At 40.2% G+C, this 23360-nt stretch overlaps 1 protein-coding gene across 4 annotated transcripts in view; it reads right to left on the reverse strand.

Moving 5' to 3' along the window:
* arid4a (AT-rich interactive domain 4A) overlaps positions 1-23360 on the reverse strand; it is a 100298-nt gene that overhangs the window by 27182 nt on the left and 49756 nt on the right. For all 4 annotated transcript variants that reach the window (XM_078233847.1, XM_078233850.1, XM_078233849.1 and 1 more), the window contains exons 12-14: positions 10623-10695; positions 8820-8914; positions 5663-5760 (exon numbers count right to left, since the gene is read on the reverse strand). In XM_078233847.1, coding sequence (XP_078089973.1) covers positions 5663-5760; positions 8820-8914; positions 10623-10695 — 266 coding nt within the window. The remainder of the gene's footprint in view (positions 1-5662; positions 5761-8819; positions 8915-10622; positions 10696-23360) is intronic.

Genomic DNA, 23360 nt, shown 5'->3' on the forward strand with positions numbered 1-23360 from the left:
CGGAGGGAGGATGTCCTGGCAGTTTTGAATAAACTGAAGGTCGATAAGTCCCCTGGGCCTGATGAAATGTATCCTAGGATTCTTTGGGAGGCAAGGGATGAGATTGCAGAGCCTTTGGCTTTGATCTTTGAGTCCTCGCTGTCCACGGGGATGGTGCCAGAGGACTGGAGAATGGCGAATGTTGTTCCTCTGTTTAAGAATGGGAACAGAAATGACCCTGGTAATTATAGACCGGTTAGTCTTACTTCGGTGGTTGGTAAATTGATGGAAAAGGTCCTTAGAGATGGGATTTACGACCATTTAGAAAGATGCGGATTAATCCGGGATAGTCAGCACGGATTCATGAAGGGCAAGTCGTGCCTCACAAATTTGATTGAATTTTTTGAGGAGGTAACTAAGTGTGTTGATGAAGGTAGGGCAGTTGATGTCATATACATGGATTTTAGTAAGGCGTTTGATAAGGTCCCCCATGGTCGGCTTATGATGAAAGTGAGGAGGTGTGGGATAAAGGGAAAGTTGGCCGATTGGATAGGTAACTGGCTGTCTGATCGAAGACAGAGGGTGTTGGTGGATGGAAAATTTTCGGATTGGAGGCAGGTTGCTAGCGGAGTGCCGCAGGGATCAGTGCTTGGTCCTCTGCTCTTTGTGATTTTTATTAATGACTTCGAGGAGGGGGCTGAAGGGTGGATCAGTAAATTTGCTGATGACACCAAGATTGGTGGAGTAGTGGATGAGGTGGAGGGCTGTTGTAGGCTGCAAAGAGACATAGATAGGATGCAAAGCTGGGCTGAAAAATGGCAAATGGAGTTTAACCCTGATAAATGTGAGGTGATTCATTTTGGTAGGACTAATTTAAATATGGATGACAGGGTCAAAGGTAGGGTTCTGAAGACTGTGGAGGAACAGAGAGATCTTGGGGTCCATATCCACAGATCTCTAAAGGCTGCTACTCAAGTGGATAGAGCTGTGAAGAAGGCCTATAGTGTGTTAGCTTTTATTAACGGGGGTTGGAGTTTAAGAGCCGTGGGGTTATGCTGCAACTGTACAGGACCTTGGTGAGACCACATTTGGAATATTGTGTGCAGTTCTGGTCACCTCACTATAGGAAGGATGTGGAAGCGCTGGAAAGAGTGCAGAGGAGATTTACCAGGATGCTGCCTGGTTTGGAGGGTAGGTCTTATGAGGAAAGGTTGAGGGAGCTAGGGCTGTTCTCTCTGGAGCGGAGGAGGCTGAGGGGAGACTTAATAGAGGTTTATAAAATGATGAAGGGGATAGATAGAGTGAACGTTCAAAGACTATTTCCTCGGGTGGATGGAGCTATTACAAGGGGGCATAACTGTAGGGTTCGTGGTGGGAGATACAGGAAGGATATCAGAGGTAGGTTCTTTACGCAGAGAGTGGTTGGGGTGTGGAATGGACTGCCTGCAGTGATAGTGGAGTCAGACACTTTAGGAACATTTAAGCGGTTATTGCATAGGCACATGGAGCGCACCAGGATGATAGGGAGTGGGATAGCTTGATCTTGGTTTCAGATAAAGCTCGGCACAACATCGTGGGCCGAAGGGCCTGTTCTGTGCTGTACTGTTCTATGTTCTATGATGTCATTTAGGTATCGGAGAAAAGGGTGAAAACCATGAGATTGATTGAGGAGGTACAGAGATAGAGTTAACAGTCATTGGTATCCATGCAGAAGCTAATTACTTTTTTTAAGTGTGACCGAGCAGCAAATGATGAACAGGAGAGAGGTGAGCAATGAAGTTCAACACAGATGATGGTGCAGCACGAAAGGAAAAATGCACTGCACCTACAAAGAACACAATCAAGACCAAAGCTCAGACTGAACACAGGAAAAGCAGAGCAGAATATTTGACCAACTCAAACGTGGAACAACGACCCAAAAACTATTAGGATTCGAACTCTGTCTTTCTGCTGTCAAACATGGAAACATTTTACCCATACAAAGAAATTAAGCTCAATTCTTAATGCCTAATGCAGTTGCATTACAGACTGCCTTAAACCTAAAAAAGCCATATTCAGAGACAAAAATAAATATATTATCTCATGACTTTATCATCCTATTTTCAAGAACCATCATGCTAAGAGTAGAGTGAAGTTGAGATGCAGCTGGCTGCACTCGGTCAACCATTGCAACTCCTGTGCCAAACCTCCTCTTGCAATATGTCAGAATATCAAAACTCATGATCATCTCACAGCTGGAAGCTATGAACCCTGAGCAAGCTGACAATATCTGAACTAATTATAAATTAGCATGCAAAAGGAATGATGCGGGAATGGAGTTACAAGCGTAATAACTCAGTGATGTGTGACTGCGGTGAACAGCCACAAACAATGAATGGACCATCTATTCCATTGTTAGCTCCCTCCGAGCCCCATAATGCTACAAACCTTGCATGAATACCAAGGCACATGTACCTTTGTGGCACATAGTGATGAAAAATAAAGCATTGTGACACGTTACAGTACTGGCCTCTTCCACCATGATACATGTGGGTTAAAAAAAGATTTACTCACGGAAAATTTCCAAGCTCGTTAAGATGTGCATTTCCAGGAGTAGATCTCGTACCGGGTCAGTTATCAGAAAGCGGGACTAAGCAATTCAATTCAAATCAAATCTTTTCAGGTAAGAGGTGAATCTTTAACAATTTTCTTTTTAAAAAGTATTTTAATTTGTCATGTTCAAGTTGAGACTGCTGTCTGAAGCAATCAGATAGACAGCTAAACCAGAAATATATCAGCACAGCTAGCAGCTATATAAAGGTTAATATGTTGGTGCTTAGATTGCAGTTTAGCATTGCAGATACAAATGTTCATATATTCTATGTTCCGGGGTGGACAATTTGGCCTAAGACAGTGTTTTGTTCATTTATCCATTTACTGGTTTGCCTACAAAGCAATACAGATTACACTTAAAATGAGGTTAATTTTTTTAATAAATTGGTTTTCAAGACGTGGGCATCATTGCCAGGTCTGGAACTTTTCTCCCATCTCTTATTACAGTTTGGTAAGTAGTAGTGGTCCTTTGTCAACCGCTGTAGTTCTCGAGGCAAAGATTCTCCCTCTGTTCGAGAGCCTTGGGATTTTGATATAGCAGGAGTTAAGAAAGGAGATCAATGTCCAGGATGACATACAACTTGGAGGAAAACTTGGGAGTTAATAGTGTTTCCATGCACCTGCTGTCTGTCATGGTCCTTTTAGCTGGAGGTGGTGGGTTTCTCCTGAAAAGTTCTGGCCAGTCACTGAAATGCATCCTACAAATAGCGCACTAAGCTACAGCAGACAAGCAGTGCATGGGGTGAACATTTACACAAATAGATGAGGAGCTGATCAAGCAAGACTGCTTTGTCCTCATTTGTGTAAAACTTTGCATTTGTTGTTGCAGCAGCAACCATCCAGGCAAGTGGAGAGTATTCCATCACATCCCGGACTTGTGCCTTGTAAGTAATGGAGAGGTTTTAGCGGCTTTGGGGAGTCAGGAAGTTTGGCACACAACATTGACTTTAGACCCGCTCATAGTCGTAGCATTTAAATGACTGGCCCAGTCTGATCAAGGATACTCCCCAGGATTCTGATGGTGGGGGACTCAATGATGGTGATGTTGTTGAATGACACTGCATGGTGGTTAGGTTCTGTCTTCTTTAAAGATGGTCATTTCCTGGAGTGAATGCTAGCTGCCCTGTGTCAGCCAGAGACTGGATGTTATCCAAGCCTTGCTATACGCAGGCATGGTTAGCTTCATTATCTAAGAAATTTCAAACAGAAATGAACATAGCGCAAACAACAACCGCCAGCTCTACATCTGACAATGATGAGGCAGTTGGAGATAGTTGGGTCGAGGACACTGTCCTCAGGACTACTGTGAACTGTTCTGAGATACAGAAGATTGGCCTCCAACAACCACAACAATCTTCCTTTGTGCCAGGTAGGTGTCCAGCCACCGGAGAGTTTTTCCCGATGCCCCACTAACTTCAATTTTATTAGGGCTCCTCCTTGATGCCACACTTGGTCAAATGCTACCTTGGTGTCAAAAGCAGTCACACCTCACCTCTAGAATTCAGCTCTTGTGTCCATATTTGGGCCAAGGCTGTAAATGAGGTCTGCTACTGAGTGGTCTTGGTGGAATCCAAACAGAGCACCAGCAAGCAAACCACTAGTGAGTAAATGCTATTTCAATGTGCTGCTGACAACTCCGACTGTTTCTTTATTGATGATTGGGGGTTGGCTAATAGGGCAGTAATTGGCCGGGTTGGATTTGTCCTGCTTTTTGTGGACAGGACATACCTGGGCAATTTTCCACATTGTCGGGTAGATGCCAGTGTTGTAGCTGTACTGGAACAGCTTAGCTAGGGGTGTGGCTAGTTCAGGAGTACAGGTTTTCAGCACTACAGCCGGGATGTTCTCAGGGCCCATAGCCTTTGCTGTGTCCAGTGCACTTAGCCGTTTCTTGATGTCACGTGGAGTGAATCGAATTGGCTGAAGACTGGCATCTGTGTTGGTAGGGACCTCAGGAGGAGGCTGAGAAGGATCATCCACTCGGCACTTCTGGCTGAAGATTGTTGCAAACACTTCAGGCTGTAAAGCGCTTTGGGACATCTGGAGACATAAAAGATGCTATATAAATGCACATTGTTTCTAATAAATATGTTTAGCATTTATAGACTATGCCTTGGTCTATTTATTCAACTTCCTTCTTAGACTAAGGAAGATCATATAATGCTCGCCCCCTGGGTTCAGTACAAATTGAAAGGCACACTCTTGAGTCACAGGGAGCAAGGGTTTACCTACAGGAGTATCCTGATAAACTTAAACACAAGAGGAAAAGCTAGAGTTGTTACTTTCTTTTCGAATTACCCAATTATTTGATATCAGCACAATTAAATAGTCAGCCAATAGTAGGCAGCAGAATCTTGAGAAAAATAGAAGCCTTTCAAACAGCAATCCTAATAGCTGTGCATTGCAAGACAATCCTACTGCCCTATGTTAACCTTTCATCAGTAAAGAGAGCTCCCTCGTGTAGCTCTATTCATAGCAACAAAAAAAAAAAGCCTTAGGGAATCAGACTATTTATCGTACTTACCTCTTATCAACATTTAGTCTGGTGACATTTTTCTTAAAACAGATTCTTGGCAATATATGCAGGTTTGTTTAAGCAGAAAGATTACCTGGCCATTTACGTTCTTCAGTTTGCCCTGGCCACACGCCGAAATTGAAAAGATTTACACATTCACATCAGCAAGCTGCAACTAAGAAATGTTCATGAATCTGCAACTTGTGGAGTCTGACCATCTTGCTCAGTGATAAATGGACACATTGTGTTTTAATTTGAATAGAACCAGAATGAAAGAAAATTCTGAAGACTTCAGTGTTGTTCAGAATATTTTTCAGCATTGCAAAATAAATCATAAACGTACAATTTGCTCTTGAATCAAAACTTGCTTGAAGTATCTGCAGCCATGCATGTCCTATTAATACAGTCAATTAATAGAAAAGGAGTAATGGAAAAATGCGAATATAAAAGGTGTAAAGTTTTTTTTTCTTCCCAGGAAGATTTTTAACATGAATCTGTCATCTCCATATACACAGAAAATTAGCCAAAGAGTAAACTTAGTTTTAGGCAAAAAGTAAATATATCAGAGCTACTTACTTCTTATAGGCAGTTTTTACATTGTAAGAGGCAGCAGAGTTCAGAATTGGAATGCCAAGGTCCATGTATATTTGTTTCCACACAGAACCACTGTCAATCTGCAGAAAGAAGCAGAATTTAGTAACTAAATAGCCAACAAGATAGACAATATTCTAAAATAGTTCATCAATCCAGTTGTGTGTGGTTCCACTGTTACACTAGTAACAGTTAACACATTCAATTCTAGTCAACTGAAAGACTAATTTGCCACATCACTTCATCCACTCCACAGGAATTCAGAATTTCCAGTTACATAATTGTGTATCTAATTAAACTGGGAGATTTTCAGGAATGGTGACAGTTTTTTAAAGGTTGTTAGGTGGTGTCATTAAATAACTTAAACAGCAAGTATCTTTGAAGTTTAGCATACATAACTGGCAAAAATATACCATAGAGGCACTTCCAGCAAAAATGATTCAGTCAAGAACTAATATAATGATGATAGCAGTTGTAAAGTTTCCACTTCAATGACAAACCCAAAGGAAAGGTTCACTTAAATTACATCCACTGAATACGATAGACAGCATTTAATGCATTTGAGTTCATTTAACTTACAATTTCAAATAGTGTAGTGCAATAAGTTTACCACACCATTTTTTAAACAAAATTGATTATAACAGACAGGATCTCAATTGGTTTGAGAACACAAAGGCACCCAGGTCGCTAAGTATAAAACATAAGAAAACATTCAGTCCTTTTAGCCAATTAAAATATATAAACAACATCCAGGATGGAATATCAAGCCAGATCAGACTCTTTGTAGATGACTGCCCAGTCACAAAGCCATCACTGAAGCAACAGATGAGGTTGGTATCCAGGAAGGTCGAAATAATCTCCTCAAATGGGTCAATATTTATAAAATCAACATGCAGAAATGCAACATCATGTGAACCAGCAATACTCAAAGTCCATCAGTACCCAACTACACAATGCATGATTTCCCCTTTGAAGTTACTAAAGGATGCCCTCAGGTACCCAAACCTAAAATAATTTAAACTGGAACACACAAAATCAACAAGCAGCTACCAGTGCACTTAAGCCATCATTCCTCAACTACTGTGAAGGAAATCTGTACCGAATATAGTCAGACCATACCTTGAGTACAAATAGCTTCTTGCGACCCATAAACTGCTAAAAGCATTACCATCCTTGAGAAAGTTCAATGATGGACAACTCACTTGGTTACAACAATTAGATACCAGTGACTCGTAAGTTGGTCATATTGCAAGGCTGGCGCAGTCTCCAGAATTGAAGGAAGGCCTACAGGTTGATAGATCTCTAAAGTTTCGAATGGACAATTAAATATTTATAAGCAGTATACTTCAAGGTCAAAAGTGACTTGTGCTCAAAGATTTCAACACCAGCTCCAATTGTACAAACCCCAATGTGCTTCCTTTGCCAACTACTTTTCCCAAGAACAACCTCCACAAACATTAATCTCCTCTATGCCCTCAAGGACTCAATGCAAACCTATTGAACTTTTTAAATTAATGCAACCATTGACTGAAGTCACTGTGCACTTCCTGTGAAACTTCCCTGGTGGAAGGCTACGGAGGAAAATCTTCCCAAGTACTAAGTGGGATTCAGCTGACCATGTATAATGTTTCACTTTTTTTTCCTAGTAAGAAAGGTTCTACAGGTCCTAACTACAGCTTTTGCATGGATTGTAATTGAAAATTTTGATTCACTTAAAGTTGTTGCACTTAAAGTCGCATTTTTCAGAAATGCAACTACAATGTTAAGCGAGGAATCACTATCTGGTAACGTTTTTAAAAATGTAATGGTTATATTAAATGAACACAAATTTAAACTTTGTCTAGGCATCAACACACAATTTTGTATACTGGAATCAAAATAAGAATGCAAGAAAACACATTTGTTTGCATCAGTCTTTCCTTAAGAGTTCCGTTTTAACTTTTTCAAAGCTGATGTAAAGCAAAGGTGCAAGCCTACAAAAGGAAGGATGTACAAGCAACTTGTCCCAAGTCACTATTGATCAACTCGATGATCAAATCCCAGACGGAATTGCAAATTTTTAAAAAATGTTGTTCAGCTATTCTCTGTGTAACTGAATTATGTATAGTACCAACAAGCCCAAGTGGTGAAACAAATATTTCAGTAGCAAAATTTATTTATTAGTCACAAGTAAGGCTTACATTAACACTGTAATGAAGTCACTATGAAATTCCCCATGTCGCCACATTTTGGCGCCTGTTCGGATCATTGCACCTAACCAGCACGTCTTTCAGACTGTGGGACGAAACTAGAGCACCCGGAGGAAACCCACGCAGACACGGGGAGAATGTGCAAACTCCACACAGACAGCGACCCAAGCCGGGAATCGACCCCGGGTCCCTGGTGCTGTGAGGCAGCAGTGCTAACCACTGTGCAGTGCCATCCCCAGAGGGAAAAAGAGCATGTAACTTGGAAATAAATACAAACTACACAAAACAATAAACATGGCCATTCACTCCTTAACCTCTGAATGTTAAAAAAATCTTAATGTAACTTTTACCACAATTACTAAGTTTTCCTTGAGGAGATATCATATGGAATGAAACTCAACAAAATAAATCAATAAAAAAATAAATTTTCACAGTAACTTCATTGCGGTGTTAATGTAAGCCTTCTTGTGACACTAATAAATAAACTTTAAAAATTATTCCTAAATTTCAGCATTCATCATTCCAACAATCTAAGAAGTAGGGTTTCTTGAAGTATGAAGTAGAACTTTATCAAAAGGTTACACAAAACGAACCAAAATGAATGGGAGTACTTTCTTTCAAGATTTATTGTTAAATCGTGTCTATTTGTATTGGTCCTTAATTTCAGTGTACACGATTGACAGGTCAATTGACATTAGTGCCTTCCAACAAATACAAAAGGAGTCAATTACACACACTCCATCATGCGCCAGTTTAAAACATGCACTTCTAAACTGCAACTGCTAGCTTGAACAATTCCAAAAATCTTGGAATGCAAAACCTTGTTACAAATTACCTGGAAAAAAATCAACTTATTTTAAATCAAAAGTACAAACTCATGACACTGCTTTGCTCCATGAGCTGAAGAAAATATCACTTTTCTGAGACAACATGCCCAAATTAGGTCAACTCACGTTGTCACAGCCACCATGTCGATGTACCAGTCTGAAGAGTTTGAAGAGATTCAGATCCTTATAGCCCAGTACAGGTGGTTTATTGATGGGTGTTCCTAGAAAATGTAATGAATCGGTTACATTCCTATAATGCAAAAAAGTTTCAGAGAATTAAGCAAAATTCTCAAGTGTACCACCATGCTGTACCACCAATGTTCCCGTTTAAATTTAGCTTTTACACATGGTGTTTTGATCAGTGTACAGTCCCATTAAATTTATTTGCATGGCCACCCACGTTTGACAATTTGGAATACTGTGAGCAGTTTTGGGCCCCGTAACTGCTGGCCTTGGACAGAGTCCAGAGGAGGTTCACGAGAATGATCCTGGGAATGAAAGGCTTGACATATATGAGGAACATTTGAGAACTGTGGGTCTGTACTCAATGGAGTTTAGAAGGATGAGGTGGGGGATCTCGTTGAAATGTACAGAACACTGAAAGGTCTGGTTAGAGCAGATGTGGAGAAGGTGTTTCCATTAGTGGGGGAGACGAGGATCCGAGGGCACAGCCTCAGAGTAAAGGAACGATCCTTTAGAACTGAAGTGAGGAGGAATTTCTTCAGCCGGGGGTGGTGAATCTGGGGAATTCATTGCCACAGAAGGCTGTAGAGGTCAAGTCATGGAGTGTTTTTAAGACAGGAAGTTCTTGATTGGATAGGGGATCAAAAATTACAGGGAAAGGGCAGAAGAGTGGGGTTGAAAAACATATCAGCCATGATTGAATGACAGAACAGACTCGATGTGTCAAATAGCCTAATTCTGCTCCTATATCTTATGGTCTTAAGAGTGGCACAGTGGTTAGCACTGCTGCCTCTCAGTGCCTGGGAGCCGAGTTCGATTCATGGCTTGGGTCACTGTCTGTGCGGAGCCTGCACATTCTCCCCGTGTCAGCATTGGTTTCCTCCGGGTGCCTCCCACAGTCCGAAAGACGTGCTGGCTAGGTGCATTGGCCACACTAAATTCTCCCTCTGTGTACTCGAACAGGCACCAGAGTGTGGCAACTGGAGGATTTTCACAGTAACTTCATTGCAGTGTTAATGTAAGCCTATTTGTGACACTAATAAATGAACTGTAAAGTTAATGTGTGGGTACACACCCACATAGCTTAGCAGGAGAGTGCACAGCATCAAAATACATTCTCACTTTCCATGCATCAATTTTCACATGGTTTACTTTATTTTGCAAATCAATTATATTCACAACAGGCCAAACAACCATATCATATTCAATAACTCAAATACATGTGCATCATTTATTCACAATGACTACGAATATTTATCAAGCAAGTTTGTGCATCTTAATCCAAGCAGCTCAGAATTACTTATATTATATATTTTGGTGAAGTTTTGCACTTGTTAATAATGGATGGAAAACTGAGATGTACACCCCATTAACACACTTAGTCTTACATTAATTGACCTCTCCAAAATAATGGTGGAAAATTATTTAGCATTCCAGCTGAAATTCACAGTACTGCTGTGTGTGAATTGCAATCTCAATGATCTGTTATAAAGAAGCACTGGCACAGAGTTTTCAACTGGGCAAGGAGACTGTACAGTGAAACACATCTGAAGTCACTTTGGGCTTTATTTCTAAACATTTTGGTTACACAAGTCATTTCCACTGATAATTATAAAAAAACTTCCAGTTACATATTTATTGGCACTGTCCATATCTGTTATACTTTCACTAAATTAGAAGCAAGTTCATTTGTCAGAGTATATACACAAGATAAAAGGTCAGCTTCAGTTTTCAAGAAGCCCTTACCCCTATCCTCCATAAACTTGTACAGTTGCTGCAAGAAGTTATCTCTCTCTTCTGGATCAAGCTCTTCTTCTGACTGGAAAGAGGTAGATATCAACAGTCAAACATCAAGTCCCATAATGAAAGTTACAATCAGAAACCATGACAGAATGTTGTGTACAAATACGAACACATAGGGTTTTCTCAAATCTAAATCTTAACCATCTTGTTCAGGCATAGCTATCCTTCTGCTGACTTTGGAAGACAGTTCAACAATCATTTTAATCTTATCATTTTCCATTCTTTTGAAAGCAACTGATTTATCCTTGGTATGAATGCTGTAGAACAATAAATTTATCCTCTTCTTGAGTAATCCTCCTGAAGGCAGGTCTTTGGCAATTATTCACCTAATCATAATAAAGTGCTGCCTTTTTAAAAAAACTATGTGTAGAAGGCAGGCCCCGAGTCAAATTCAGCCAGAACAGGGATAAAGCCCCATGTTGTTGGTTTTAATCTGATCCACAGCTAGCCATCTGGTCTACTAAAGAGCTCCCAATGCCCCCCATGCCTATATACATAACTGTTTCTATAAGAAAGAGGATGCGTAACCAGTGGACAAAAATAATATTGAAAAAAAAATCCAGGATGGCTACAATATAGAATGCACTACCTGAAAGAGTGGTTGAAGCAGATTCAAGTTATTTTCATAACTGGATACATTCTTGAAAATGCGGGATGCAGAACAATGGCAAAAAATCTGGGGAATTGGGACCAACTGGAAAATAATTTTAGTGAATCAACACAGACATATTGGGCCAAATGGCTGCCTTCTGTCTTGTGTGAACCTATGACTCAACTCTCTCTCTTCAAATGGCGTCACCATAAAAGTGAGCAGAAGCAGGTTTTGGTGAATAACTGGTTTAACAATCATTGGGCTATCTGAAGCTTTATCAGGTTATACTTCCCATCACCAAAACTGCTGACTAATCTAAAATCATTCACAAATGTAAAGATAATCCCAGCTTCTCTTCATCACAAACCATCTTCTTAAACCACAAACCTCCAACAAGAGTGCAAAGAGCTCATGGTCATATCTGTCAACGATTGTGACCATCCATTCAACAGCCTCCCTCCTTTCCCCAGCCCATTGGACAAACTTCCCCAAACGTTCACCACCAGCCAAGCTCCAAACTTATATCATCTCTATATTCTAGCCTATCTTCTACAATCTCTATGGCTTCAGTTTGTCCATGAGACCTACATCCTCTGTTAATTCATTGTGAAGTCAGATGGCGAAGTAGTAACTGGACGCAAACCTTTTCACACAAGTTTAGATTTATTTGTAAAATGCCATATTACATACATCAGCCTCCTCCCTAATAAACACCCAGTGTCTCGGGAGCTTTTGTGCACAAGGTACTTAATCAATCAATGCCCTTCACCTGTGCATTGTTTACATAGAAACTAGAAGCAGGAATAGGCCAGTCGGCCCTTTGAGCCTGCTCCGCCATTCATCTTGATCACAGTTAATCATCGAATTCAATATCCTGATCCCCCTTCCTCCCATATCCCTTGACCCCTTTAGCCCCAAGAGCTATATCTAATTTCTTCTTGAAATCACACAATGTTTTGGCCTCAACTACACCCACTGGGTGAAGAAATTTGTGCTCACCTCAGTTCTGAAAGGTTTACCCCCTATCCTCAACTAGTTCTGGACTCCCCCACCACTGGGAACATTCTTTCTGAATTTACCCTGTCTAACCCTGTTAGAATTTTATAAGTTTCTATGAGATCCCTCACTCTTCTAAGCTCCAGTGAATATAACCCTAACTGACTTGGTCTCTCCTCAGATTTATGCCCTGCTTGTGAACAGAATTCCCACTCACCTGAAGAAGGGGCTTGGAGCTCCGAAAGCTTGTGTGGCTTTTGCTACCAAATAAACCTGCTGGACTTTAACCTGGTGTTGTTAAACTTCTTACTGTGTTTACCCCAGTCCAACGCCGGCATCTCCACATCATCTCTCCTCAGATGACAGACCTGCCATCCCAGGCATCAGCCTGGAAAACCTTCTCTGTATTCCCTCTATAGCAAGGACATCTTTCCTCAGATAAGGACACCAAAACTGCACTCCAGATGTGGCCTCATCAGCGCCCCAGACAACTGTAGCAAAACATCCTTATACTCAAATCCTCTCCCGCTATGAATGCCAACATACCATTTGCCTTCTTTACTGCCTGCTGTACCTGCGCGTTTAATTTCAATGACTTGTGCATGAGAACTCCAAGGTCTCGTTCCACCTTTCTCAACTTACACCTATTCAAGTAATAACTGTCTTCCTATTATTGCTAACAAAGTGGTTAACCTCACATTTATCCACATTATACTGCATCGCACACGCACACACGCACACACACACACACACGCACACACGCACACACGCACAGCTCACCTCCCACCCAACTATGTAAATTTGGAGATAATACATTCAGTGCCCTCTTCCAAATCATTAATGTATAATGTGAACAGTTGGGTCCTAGCACAGATCCCTGCAGAACCCCACTAGTCACTGACTGCCAATCAGAAAAAGACCCATTTATGCCAACTCTTTGCTTCCTATCTGCTAACTAGCTTTCTATCCATCTCAAGACATTACCTGCAATCCCATGTGCTTTAACTTTACATAGTAGTCTGTTTTGTGAGACCTTGTCAAAAGCCTTCTGAAAGTCTAAATAAACCACATTCACTGGTTCTCCTCGGTCAACTCTATTAGTTACATTCTCAAAAAATTCCAATAGATTCATCAAGCATGATTTCCCTTTTGTAAATCCATGCTGACTTTGTGTGATTATACCACTGCCTTCCAAATGCAGAGTTATGAAATCCTTGATAAAAACTCTAGCAACTTCCCCAGTACCGATGTCAGGCTCACTGGTTTATAGTTTCCTGTTTTCTCTCTACTTCCCTTTTTGAATAGCAGGCTTACATTAGCTACCCTCCAATCTGTAGGAACCAGTCCAGAGTCCAAAGAATTTTGGAAAATAACCACCAATGGACCTACTATTTCCAGGGCCACTTCCTCAAGTACTCTGGGATGAAGATTATCAGAACCTGGAGATTTATCCACCTTCAGTCCCATCAATTTCCCCAAAACCATTTCTCTGCTAAAGCTGATTTCCTTCTGATCCCCACTAAAACATGTCTCTCTCAGCACTTCTGGGACACTATTCATGTCTTTCTTTGTGAAGACTGAAGCAAAGTACAAATTTAATTCCTTAGCCATTTCTTTATTCCCCGTTATGAATTCTCCCATTTCTGACTGTAAGTGGCTACATTCATTTTTGTCAATCTTTTTCTCTTCACATATCTCCAAAAACTTTTAGTCAGTTTTTATGTGCCCTGCTAGCTTACTTTCATACTTTATTTTTCCCTTCTTAATCAATTTTGGAAGAAATAATGTAGGGAGGAGTTATACAATAAATGGCAGAGTCACCAGGAGTATAGAAACACAGAGGGACCTAGGTGTGCAAGTCCACAAATCCTTGAAGGTGGCAACACAGGTGGAGAAGGTGGTGAAGAAGGCATATGGTATGCTTGCCTTTATAGGATGGGGTATAGAGTATAAAAGCTGGAGTCTGATGATGCAGCTGTATAGAACGCTGGTTAGGCCACATTTGGAGTACTGCATCCAGTTCTGGTCGCCGCACTACCAGAAGGACGAGGAGGCGTTAGAGAGAGTGCAGAGAAGGTTTACCAGGATGTTGCCTGGTATGGAGGGTCTTAGCTATGAGGAGAGATTGGGTAAACTGGGGTTGTTCTCCCTGGAAAGACAGAGAATGAGGGGAGATCTAATAGAGGTGTACAAGATTATGAAGGGGATAGATAGGGTGAACGGTGGGAAGCTTTTTCCCAGATCAGAAGTGACGTTCACGAGGGGTCACGGGCTCAAGGTGAGAGGGGCGAAGTATAACTCAGATATTAGAAGGATGTTTTTTACACAGAGGGTGGTGGGGGCCTGGAATGCGCTGCCAAGTAGGGTGGTGGAGGCAGGTACGCTGACATCGTTTAAGACTTACCTGGATAGTCACATGAGCAGCCTGGGAATGGAGGGATACAAACGATTGGTCTAGTTGGACCAAGGAGTGGCACAGGCTTGGAGGGCCGTAGGGGATGTTTCCTGTGCTGTACTGTTCTTTGTAATCCCTTGGTCCTCCTTTACTGCATTTTAAACTGCTTCCAATCCTCAGGCTTATTGCTTTTTCTTGCCAATTTGCATGCTTCTTCCTTGAATCTGATACTATCTCTAATTTCCCTTTATAATAATGTGGAATTTTTAGTCAGAAAAATCCTCCCTTAAAACTTTACAATACAATCTTTAAAAATAAAAAATCTTCCATATTCATTTCGCACATAATGCAAGATGTCCTTATAGGATCTCCAATTGACTGTTTGCACAAGCATTTCTTTTTTGCAAAACAATCTTGACAATTGGTGCTCAATTTATTTTCTTTCTAGAATCTCTGTTATACCAGTGAGGTCAATCCTTAACCTTTTTTTTCAGGCACACTCTGTTAAATGCACCTCGGCCCACAGGGTATGGTTATCTGCACAAATGGCAAACCATTCTCAGAATATCCCTCATATAGGATTTCCCTTAAAATATCTGGCAATATTTTATCTATTGGTTCTACTAAAGCCAAGGTTTCTGCAGCTAAGGTACTTTCAACCACACTTTTGATTTAGTATTTAGCATCAAAACTTGCACTGGAGTTTCTCTGATTCCATAGCCAATATAACCGTCCAATAAAGCTTGTTAACCACTCTTTTTTCTTTAGATGTCAAATCACCTCTGTCACGACCTAGAACATTTTTTCGGGATACAAATAACACATTTTAGATATCATTGTTGATTCAAGGTTATTCCTGATTTATCCTGCCCCAGTAGCTGAATTCCAATCTTAAATTCACCTTTAATTTTATTTATAATGAATTGCTCAAATTCCACTTAACCATCTCATTAAAAAATCATCAGCATGCATCACAAAGATTACCAGCAGAACATTGCTGGATCTTCATTCAGATGAGTAGAGCAAGACTAACCTAATTGAAAAATACCATGCTTGTGATGCAGCATTTAATCCATAAATGCATGTGTTTAATTTTCAGTGTCCCTTCTATATTGCGGGGTATGTCCACGTCTCTCTTCAGAACCGCAAGCTACTCGTTTCACTTTAGCCTTGTATATCCCATTTGGGAAGGCTTTTTCTGTACACATCCCATGTTTCAAGGCTGGCTGTCCTCTATCTAGCACTTCAAAGCAGGCACCAAAAGCCTTCCAACTATTTCTGTTTGCCTCTCTCATTAGTTAATCTTCTAATTTGCTGGCAGCTGCCAAAATGTTACAATCACAACACCTGATGCTTCTCGTTCTGCTCCTAGATTATTCTTTTGTCCTTATTCTATCATAAATGCTATGGTCTCTACTTGTCCTCCTATGTCTTTCCGAATTACTCCTACAGAATCTCTCACTTCCATGATTAGAGGTTCTGTCACCAGGACATGATCTTCCCTAGTGCAAGAGTCACTCCTAGACCCACTATGAGAATTCACATGGAATTATTTTTGCTTTCCACTGTTCCATCTCATTCCACAGATCTGACCTCTTTCATCATCTTGGACATTTAGCCAATATTTGAACTCAGTGGTAACTTTCTCTGCGCTTCCTACAATAGCATCCCTCCATTCACTGGACCCTTCTGGTATTAATGAGACCCTAATACCGACTCGAGGTAGTTGTCCTTTGGATATTAAAGCCCTGTTCTGTGCAGCAGTATTGTTGTGCTCACCATCCTGTCCCCAATCCACCATTTTCTGTTCCTCAAAACTCAAACATACGCATATGTGAGGTACAGGGTGCTTCATTGCCTTCTATTAATTGTTCGGATTCTGAAAGTTTGTAAATCAATCCCAATTCACCGAAATGAGGGGACCCTAATAGATTGACTACCCTGTTAGAGAACCACTGCCTTCTCTATTTCTATCTCCTTATCCAGATGTTCCATTCTTTCCGACTCTCTTTTATAGTGTCCTAAAACCCCAGGATTAAATCTCGGATAGCCTTACGCAATGCCATAAGGCTTTCAGAATTTTCCTCAAAGATTTCTGCATTGATAAATACTTTTCTCCTTGCATGTAAAGCAGTCAAGTGTATAGAAAAAATTGAACTAATTGTAGTGCCTTCTCAGGCCAGGGAACTATCGCACATGACAGAAGATATTTTGGAATTCCGCCCACAGACCAACTGATAAAGGCTATAGCTGCTCGCTGTTTGAAGCAAGTTTTTTGCATGGTCTGCCATGTTGTTCGCTTACAGTTTGGCTTATCGGCTAAAAACCTATGGAATATTTCATCAATCACAGTGATTTGTTCCCAGAGTTCATTGTTGAAAGAACGTGGGCGACAGAGTGGCACAATGGTTAGCACTTCCGCCTCACAGCGTCAGGGTTCAATTCTTGGCTGACTGTGTGGAGTTTGCACATTCTCCCCATGTCTACATGGGTTTCCTCTGGCTGCTCCGGTTTCCTCCGACAGTCCGAAAAACGTGCTGTTTAGGTGCATTGGCCATGGTAAATTCTCCTTCAGTGTACCCGAGCAGGTGCCTGAGTGGCGACTAAGGAATTTTCACAGTAACTTCATTGCATTGTTAATGTAAGCCGACTTCTGACACTAATAAGTAAACTTTAAAAACTTTCAACTAGAGTGTTCCATGACCACAATCTTCATATTTTCACACATCTCTAAATTTGTCATTGACAAACTTCACTCCCATTGTCAGTCAGAAATCTATCTGGTGCTCCCAATCTGGTCCTTATCCACTTTTCCATAATTTTATCTACAACCACCATTCTGTCCTCATCATATATTACTGTAAAAAGATTGAATCTGGTTTCTCTGGCTTTAAAATGTAAAATGAAAATGTTTCTGTCCTTGAAGCATTCCTTTAAATCCTTGCCTACTACTTGATTAGTCTCATGCCAATGGGAGACTTACAATAGGCTGTGATGTGTAAAAAATATTTTTACATACATCACATTTTTAAGTTAACTCTTTGATGAGCATCACTCACAACTATGAACTTTAGTAGAATTTTTTATTTGAGACAAGAGGGATGAGCAAATAGTCTATGTAACTTTAAGACAACTTGCTTTTTTCCCCTCAAACTTTTAATCACCCGAAGTTTTTAACATTCTGATTAGAAATGCCAGCTTAAGAGGATATAACAGTGCCCTGATTGGATAGTTTCATGTCCAGTTTCATTTGTGCCTTTCTCATGGAAGACTTGCTCAGGAGCTAGGATATATCAATGGGGATTACGCTTGCTATTTTGTATGGAATCACTACTCTTTTCAGTGATCTCAGTGTGTCGTCATCCTTGAACAATGTAGAATTTCCATACTCCCTGACCTTACTTCAATCCTTATTACAAAATGGCTGAAGTGTTATTTAGGCCCAATCTGTTGCTCGTGCCATTGAAGTACAACTGCCATCTAAAATAGCATAGCGAAATGAATCGGTGACTAAAACTCATTATCGGACTAAAGCTTCTTCTGACTAGTACAATTCCCTCAGACTGATTACTGTAGTCATCTTCAACTTCTGAATTCTGTTTCAAGGATCACTTCTAAGACCTGGTTGTTCCACTTTGTGGAGATGCCGGCGTTGGACTGGGGTAAACACAGTAAGAAGTTTAACAACACCAGGTTAAAGTCCAACAGGTTTATTTGGTAGCAAAAGCCACACAAGCTTTCGAAGCTCTAAGCCCCTTCTTCAGGTGAGTGGGAATTCTGTTCACAAACAGAACTTATAAAGACACAGACTCAATTTACATGAATAATGGTTGGAATGCGAATACTTACAACTAATCCAGTCTTTAAGAAACAAAACAATGGGAGTGGAGAGAGCATCAAGACAGGCTAAAAAGATGTGTATTGTTCCACTTTGGACAGTTCATTGTATAATGATATTTTGAGTCACATCTGAAACACCCGTTCCGTTAACAGTTTCCCGGGAAATCCTGTGGTTCACTCGCCTATTATTTCTATTTCAATCCTGTCACCTGCCAGATGTGTTAAAAATGCCTTCATCCTCAACCTTCGTGTTTGTAACTCTTCTGTTGTATCAACACATGTACCCTGATCTCAAAAAGCTGCAATCACTGAATCCTCCATCATTTGTGACACCACAGGGTATCTCATCAATGCTGCTGGAAATTACTGCTTCCCCAGGAATTTAAGAAAAAAAGAGCAGAAAAAACTCTAAAAAAAGTATATTTTTCTGGGAATTGAATATCAATTAAGACTATTCTAATTGAAACCTCAGCACTATCCCACAATTTAAATGCAAACACTGAATAAGGAATCTTCTTTTATAGTCTGTTAAAATCCATAATATATTCCTCTATGGAATGACCACCTGTCTTCAGAAATCTACCAGTCTGACTGTGCTTCATTGGCATCCAAATGAACCATCTTTCCCATAAATTTATTTCATGATGCTTAATAGAAGATCCAAACCATCATCCATATCCAACTGATGGGCATCCAGCTCACAGAATACTTCACTTTTGATTTTAATTTTGTTAGGAAGCAACCATGCCAAAGCCATACTTTATTTTCTCTTCAGTAACTCATGTTGCATATCCACTTTCATTTTCCGTTAGTCATAAGATTTGCATACAGAGGACATTGGGGGAATAATCATACCTTGACAACTTGCTTTCTGCCATTCTTCACAAAAGCAGCTTGGATATAATCTTTGGTCTAAAGATTTTTGTTCTTACTATTCAACCTTCAGCTTTAGGCAACCATTCTCTATTACCAGATTAATTCATTCTGAAGCCAGATGATGATGTAGAAAACCAGATGCCAATCTTTTTGCTTTATAGTATCTTTATCTACAGAATGTATTGTTACATATATCTCCCACCTCCTGAACCAAGACCACTGTCCCAGATGTATTTATTTAAATGTGCTCAAGGTATTTAATCAATTATATCCTTAACCTTGATAATACACACAACATACCAGTGGCATCCTGTTCTCTTGAACCTATTCTGAATAAAAACTGCTGACCACTCAACTTCCTTTCCTAGGTCCCATGTTAACTGACATTAAACAGACCCCTTCCCTCACGTACTGTCCCCCAATAATTTTTTTTTGAGTATATGGGTGATTAGTTTATGTGCACAGCCCTATTAAAAATTTTGTGTAACTGCAGAGGTGGCGGGAACATTGGTTCCCACCTGCTGTCATCACTTTCTCCTCAAAAACTCAACCTTGATTCATCTATCCATGCAATCTCCCTTTCCTCTCCAATCCCTTGAACATGCTGTCACTTTTCAAGCTCATGCCTACCTACAATTTCATTTGAAAACACTTCAATCAGATTTTGTGTACTGACAGTTCTTGTCAAAAGGCAGTAACAGACTATGACAAATAAACTATCCCTCATCATCCTTCTCAGCCTACCTTCAGACTTCGACACTGTTGACCACGCTATCCCAAAAACTTTACACTGGTTGAATTCTTACCTGTAGCCAGAGAATTATTTGCAATTGTATCCCTCCAATTTCCACACTGAAATCTCTGCAGTCCCTCCAAAGAATCGATCCTTTGCTCTCTTCTTTTCTCATCAACATGCTACCCTCCGTCAGCATCATCCAAAACACATCAGATTCCACCTGTATGCAGATGACATAGATAGCTCTAGCTCACCACCATCTCTTTGGGTCCCTTTACTGTCTCTGATTTGTCACAATGTTGGCCTTACTTGGAAGATTAAAACTATTGCTAAAATCAGTTCCCTGTCTACAGTTGCCATCTCTGACAAGTTTAAACCGAGTAAGACCGCTAGCAACCTTGATGTTGTTCTTGAGCAGTGACAGTTGAGATGCTGGAGGGAGTGCATAAACACCAAGCAGCCCATCTACCTAACCACCCTTCAAGAACTACCTGCCCACCTGTGGCAGAATCTGCAGATTACTCATTAGAATCAACATTTCAGAACCCATTAAGTGGGAGCACAAACAAGCTATCCTCAATCCCGAGGGACTAAGAAGACACTTCAAAAGTACATAATTGGTGGTAAAGCACTTTGGGATGTCCTGCACTAATGAGAAGTACTTTCTAAATGCAAGATTTCCATTTTCTTTTGATTCTGGGATCAGATTCCAACCACATATTTGCACCATCATTGCTTACTTCCACCTGTACAAAACTAATCAACTCCAATCTTGTCTCAGCTCATCCGAGGTTGAAATCCTCATTCATGTCTCAGTTGCCTCCAGACCCAACTTCTTCAATGCATCCCTACAGACCTCCCATTTACCACTTTACATAATCTTGAGTTGATCCAAAACACTACTGCAAATATCTTAACTTGCCCCATTTGTTTGCTAATCTACACTGGACGCTGGTCCAAAAATGCATCAACTTTAAAATCCTCATCTATGATTTTGAATCCTTTGTTACCTGCTCCCTTGTAATCTCTGCAGCCTTACAAGCCTCTGAGATCTCCATTCTCTTCCAATTCTGGCAACTTGTGCATCCCTAAATTTAATAATGCCACCTTTGGTGGTTGCGCTTTCAACTGCCTTGGCCTGAATATCTGGAATTCTCTCAGCAACCTCTCCACATCTCTGTTCTCTTTCCAGATGCTCTTTAAATTCTAACTCTTGGATCAAGCTTTTTGTTTTCTGTCTTGATATATCAGCAGATCTCCCACTCACCTGACGAAGGAGCAGCTCTCCGAAAGCTAGTGGCGTTTGCTACCAAATAAACCTGTTGGACTTTAACCTGGTGTTGTTAGACTCCTTACTGTGTTTACCCCAGTCCAATGCCGGCATCTCCACATCTTGATATATCCATATGCAGTTCAGTGTTTCTCTTGAAGTCACTCTTAATTGCTTTGAGGTGGCTTACTACTTTAAATGCACTATATAACTTTCAGTTACTGTTGTTGAGTCATGTGTTTGTATCCTGCTTCACATTTCTCTCCCCAAAAAAAAAAACCCATTTAAACCACTTCTCCAGCAAAATGCAGCAAATCCAATTTTCTGATGTTCAATTTTGAATGAGATTCAAAGAAGTTCCCTTTGCTGGATATCACTGTGCAAGACAGAACATGCACAACAAGCAGTCAACTGCCTTTGTTCTAGCACAGGTAAGTACATGATCACAAATACCAACATATTCTATATTATTTTTAAATAACTCAAAGCTACAACTCTGAAGAAGCTATATTCTGGCAAGCTGCAAAGGAAGGAATGAATATGGGAAACAAATAGTGAGTATACTTCTACTTATGCTACCATCTTAGTCGGGGCCATAACATTTAAACGTAAATTTGAACAGTGACTACAAGATTTTATGGTTTAAAACAAATGAATTTTAGTATACAACAAGTTAAGCAAACACTGACTACTTACAATTTACATTGAAAAGCATAATAAAACACAATTACAGATACTTTAGGCTAAAATTCTCAGCAGAACCTCCACATTTTTAATGTGACCTGCCCAGAGAAAGTCTGGCTACTTATCAGGCACTTGGAAGGTTAATTCACTTTTTGTGGGACAAATGCAAAGGTGAGCCGCATTCTTCCAAAATTCACAGATTTCGTCCTTGATGTTTCAGCTATTCTTTGTGGCATGAAATTTCATGGGGATCCTTCCATTAGTTTTGGTTAAGTGATCCTCCAAATTTTCTTTAAAACCTCACAACGACAGACTTCCCGACTCAAACTTGGGTTTCATTGCATTCATGGTTAGTGCTTCCCCTTCAGAAATATCCCAGATTGTGATAGTCCTTTTGCTTCTGGTCCACAGCCATTTTTCAGCTCCTTGCATATTCTTTCTTTCTCGGCCTGAACACGGGGCTTGCATTCATAAACTCAGGTGTTTTAGTTCCAACCCAAAAGACCTTGTGGAAAAATCCAGACAACTTCCCAGAATTTCAAACAAGGCTCCATCCTAAATTACCAATCTTTATAGCGATGGAGGTTAGTTGAAATGTTGGCTAGCTTTTTAGATTAATTAACTTCTCGTTTCAAAATCTTTTGACCTAGAGGTCTGCATGAATAATTTACATTTCTGGTGAAATCAGGGCAATTCTCCTCAAATTTACTGTCTGCAGTCCCCAGATAAATAAAAACCACTGGCAATTTTTATGGCTTTCACCCTCCTAACTCTGAACTTGTGAGTACAAATGGAACCCTTTTAACTGCCATTATTTGAGGTGTTCCGGCAATTTCTAAAGTCCAACATTTTAAAGACCTTGCCCATACAAATTTAACCTTTGCAAAACTAAAACTTCTCTAAAGTATTAATATGAACCCTGAACTAGATGATTATCACACTAACTCCAATGCATATCAACCCAAAGTAAATGATAAATATATTGTGAAAGATTATAAAGCAACTAGTTGTCTGTGCTCATTATGAACCAAAGTTTGAAAAAAAAACTGATGCTCTTTGCTCCAGAGTATTCCAATACATATCATAGTTTTAAATCACTGCTTCATTATGGAATCTGAAACAACGAATTCAAATAGAAATACATGTTACAAAAATAGCGCATCTAAATCTATTCGTTGTTACCCATTTCTCAAATATAGCAGTATAGAACTATTAATCAAAAAGGAGAATTATCTTGTATATTACACATGAAATACCTTAAGACTAACACTGTCACATACCATGACCTGGCC

This window comes from Mustelus asterias, chromosome 18 (assembly GCF_964213995.1).
Source record: "Mustelus asterias chromosome 18, sMusAst1.hap1.1, whole genome shotgun sequence".
NCBI classification, from domain to species: domain Eukaryota; kingdom Metazoa; phylum Chordata; class Chondrichthyes; order Carcharhiniformes; family Triakidae; genus Mustelus; species Mustelus asterias.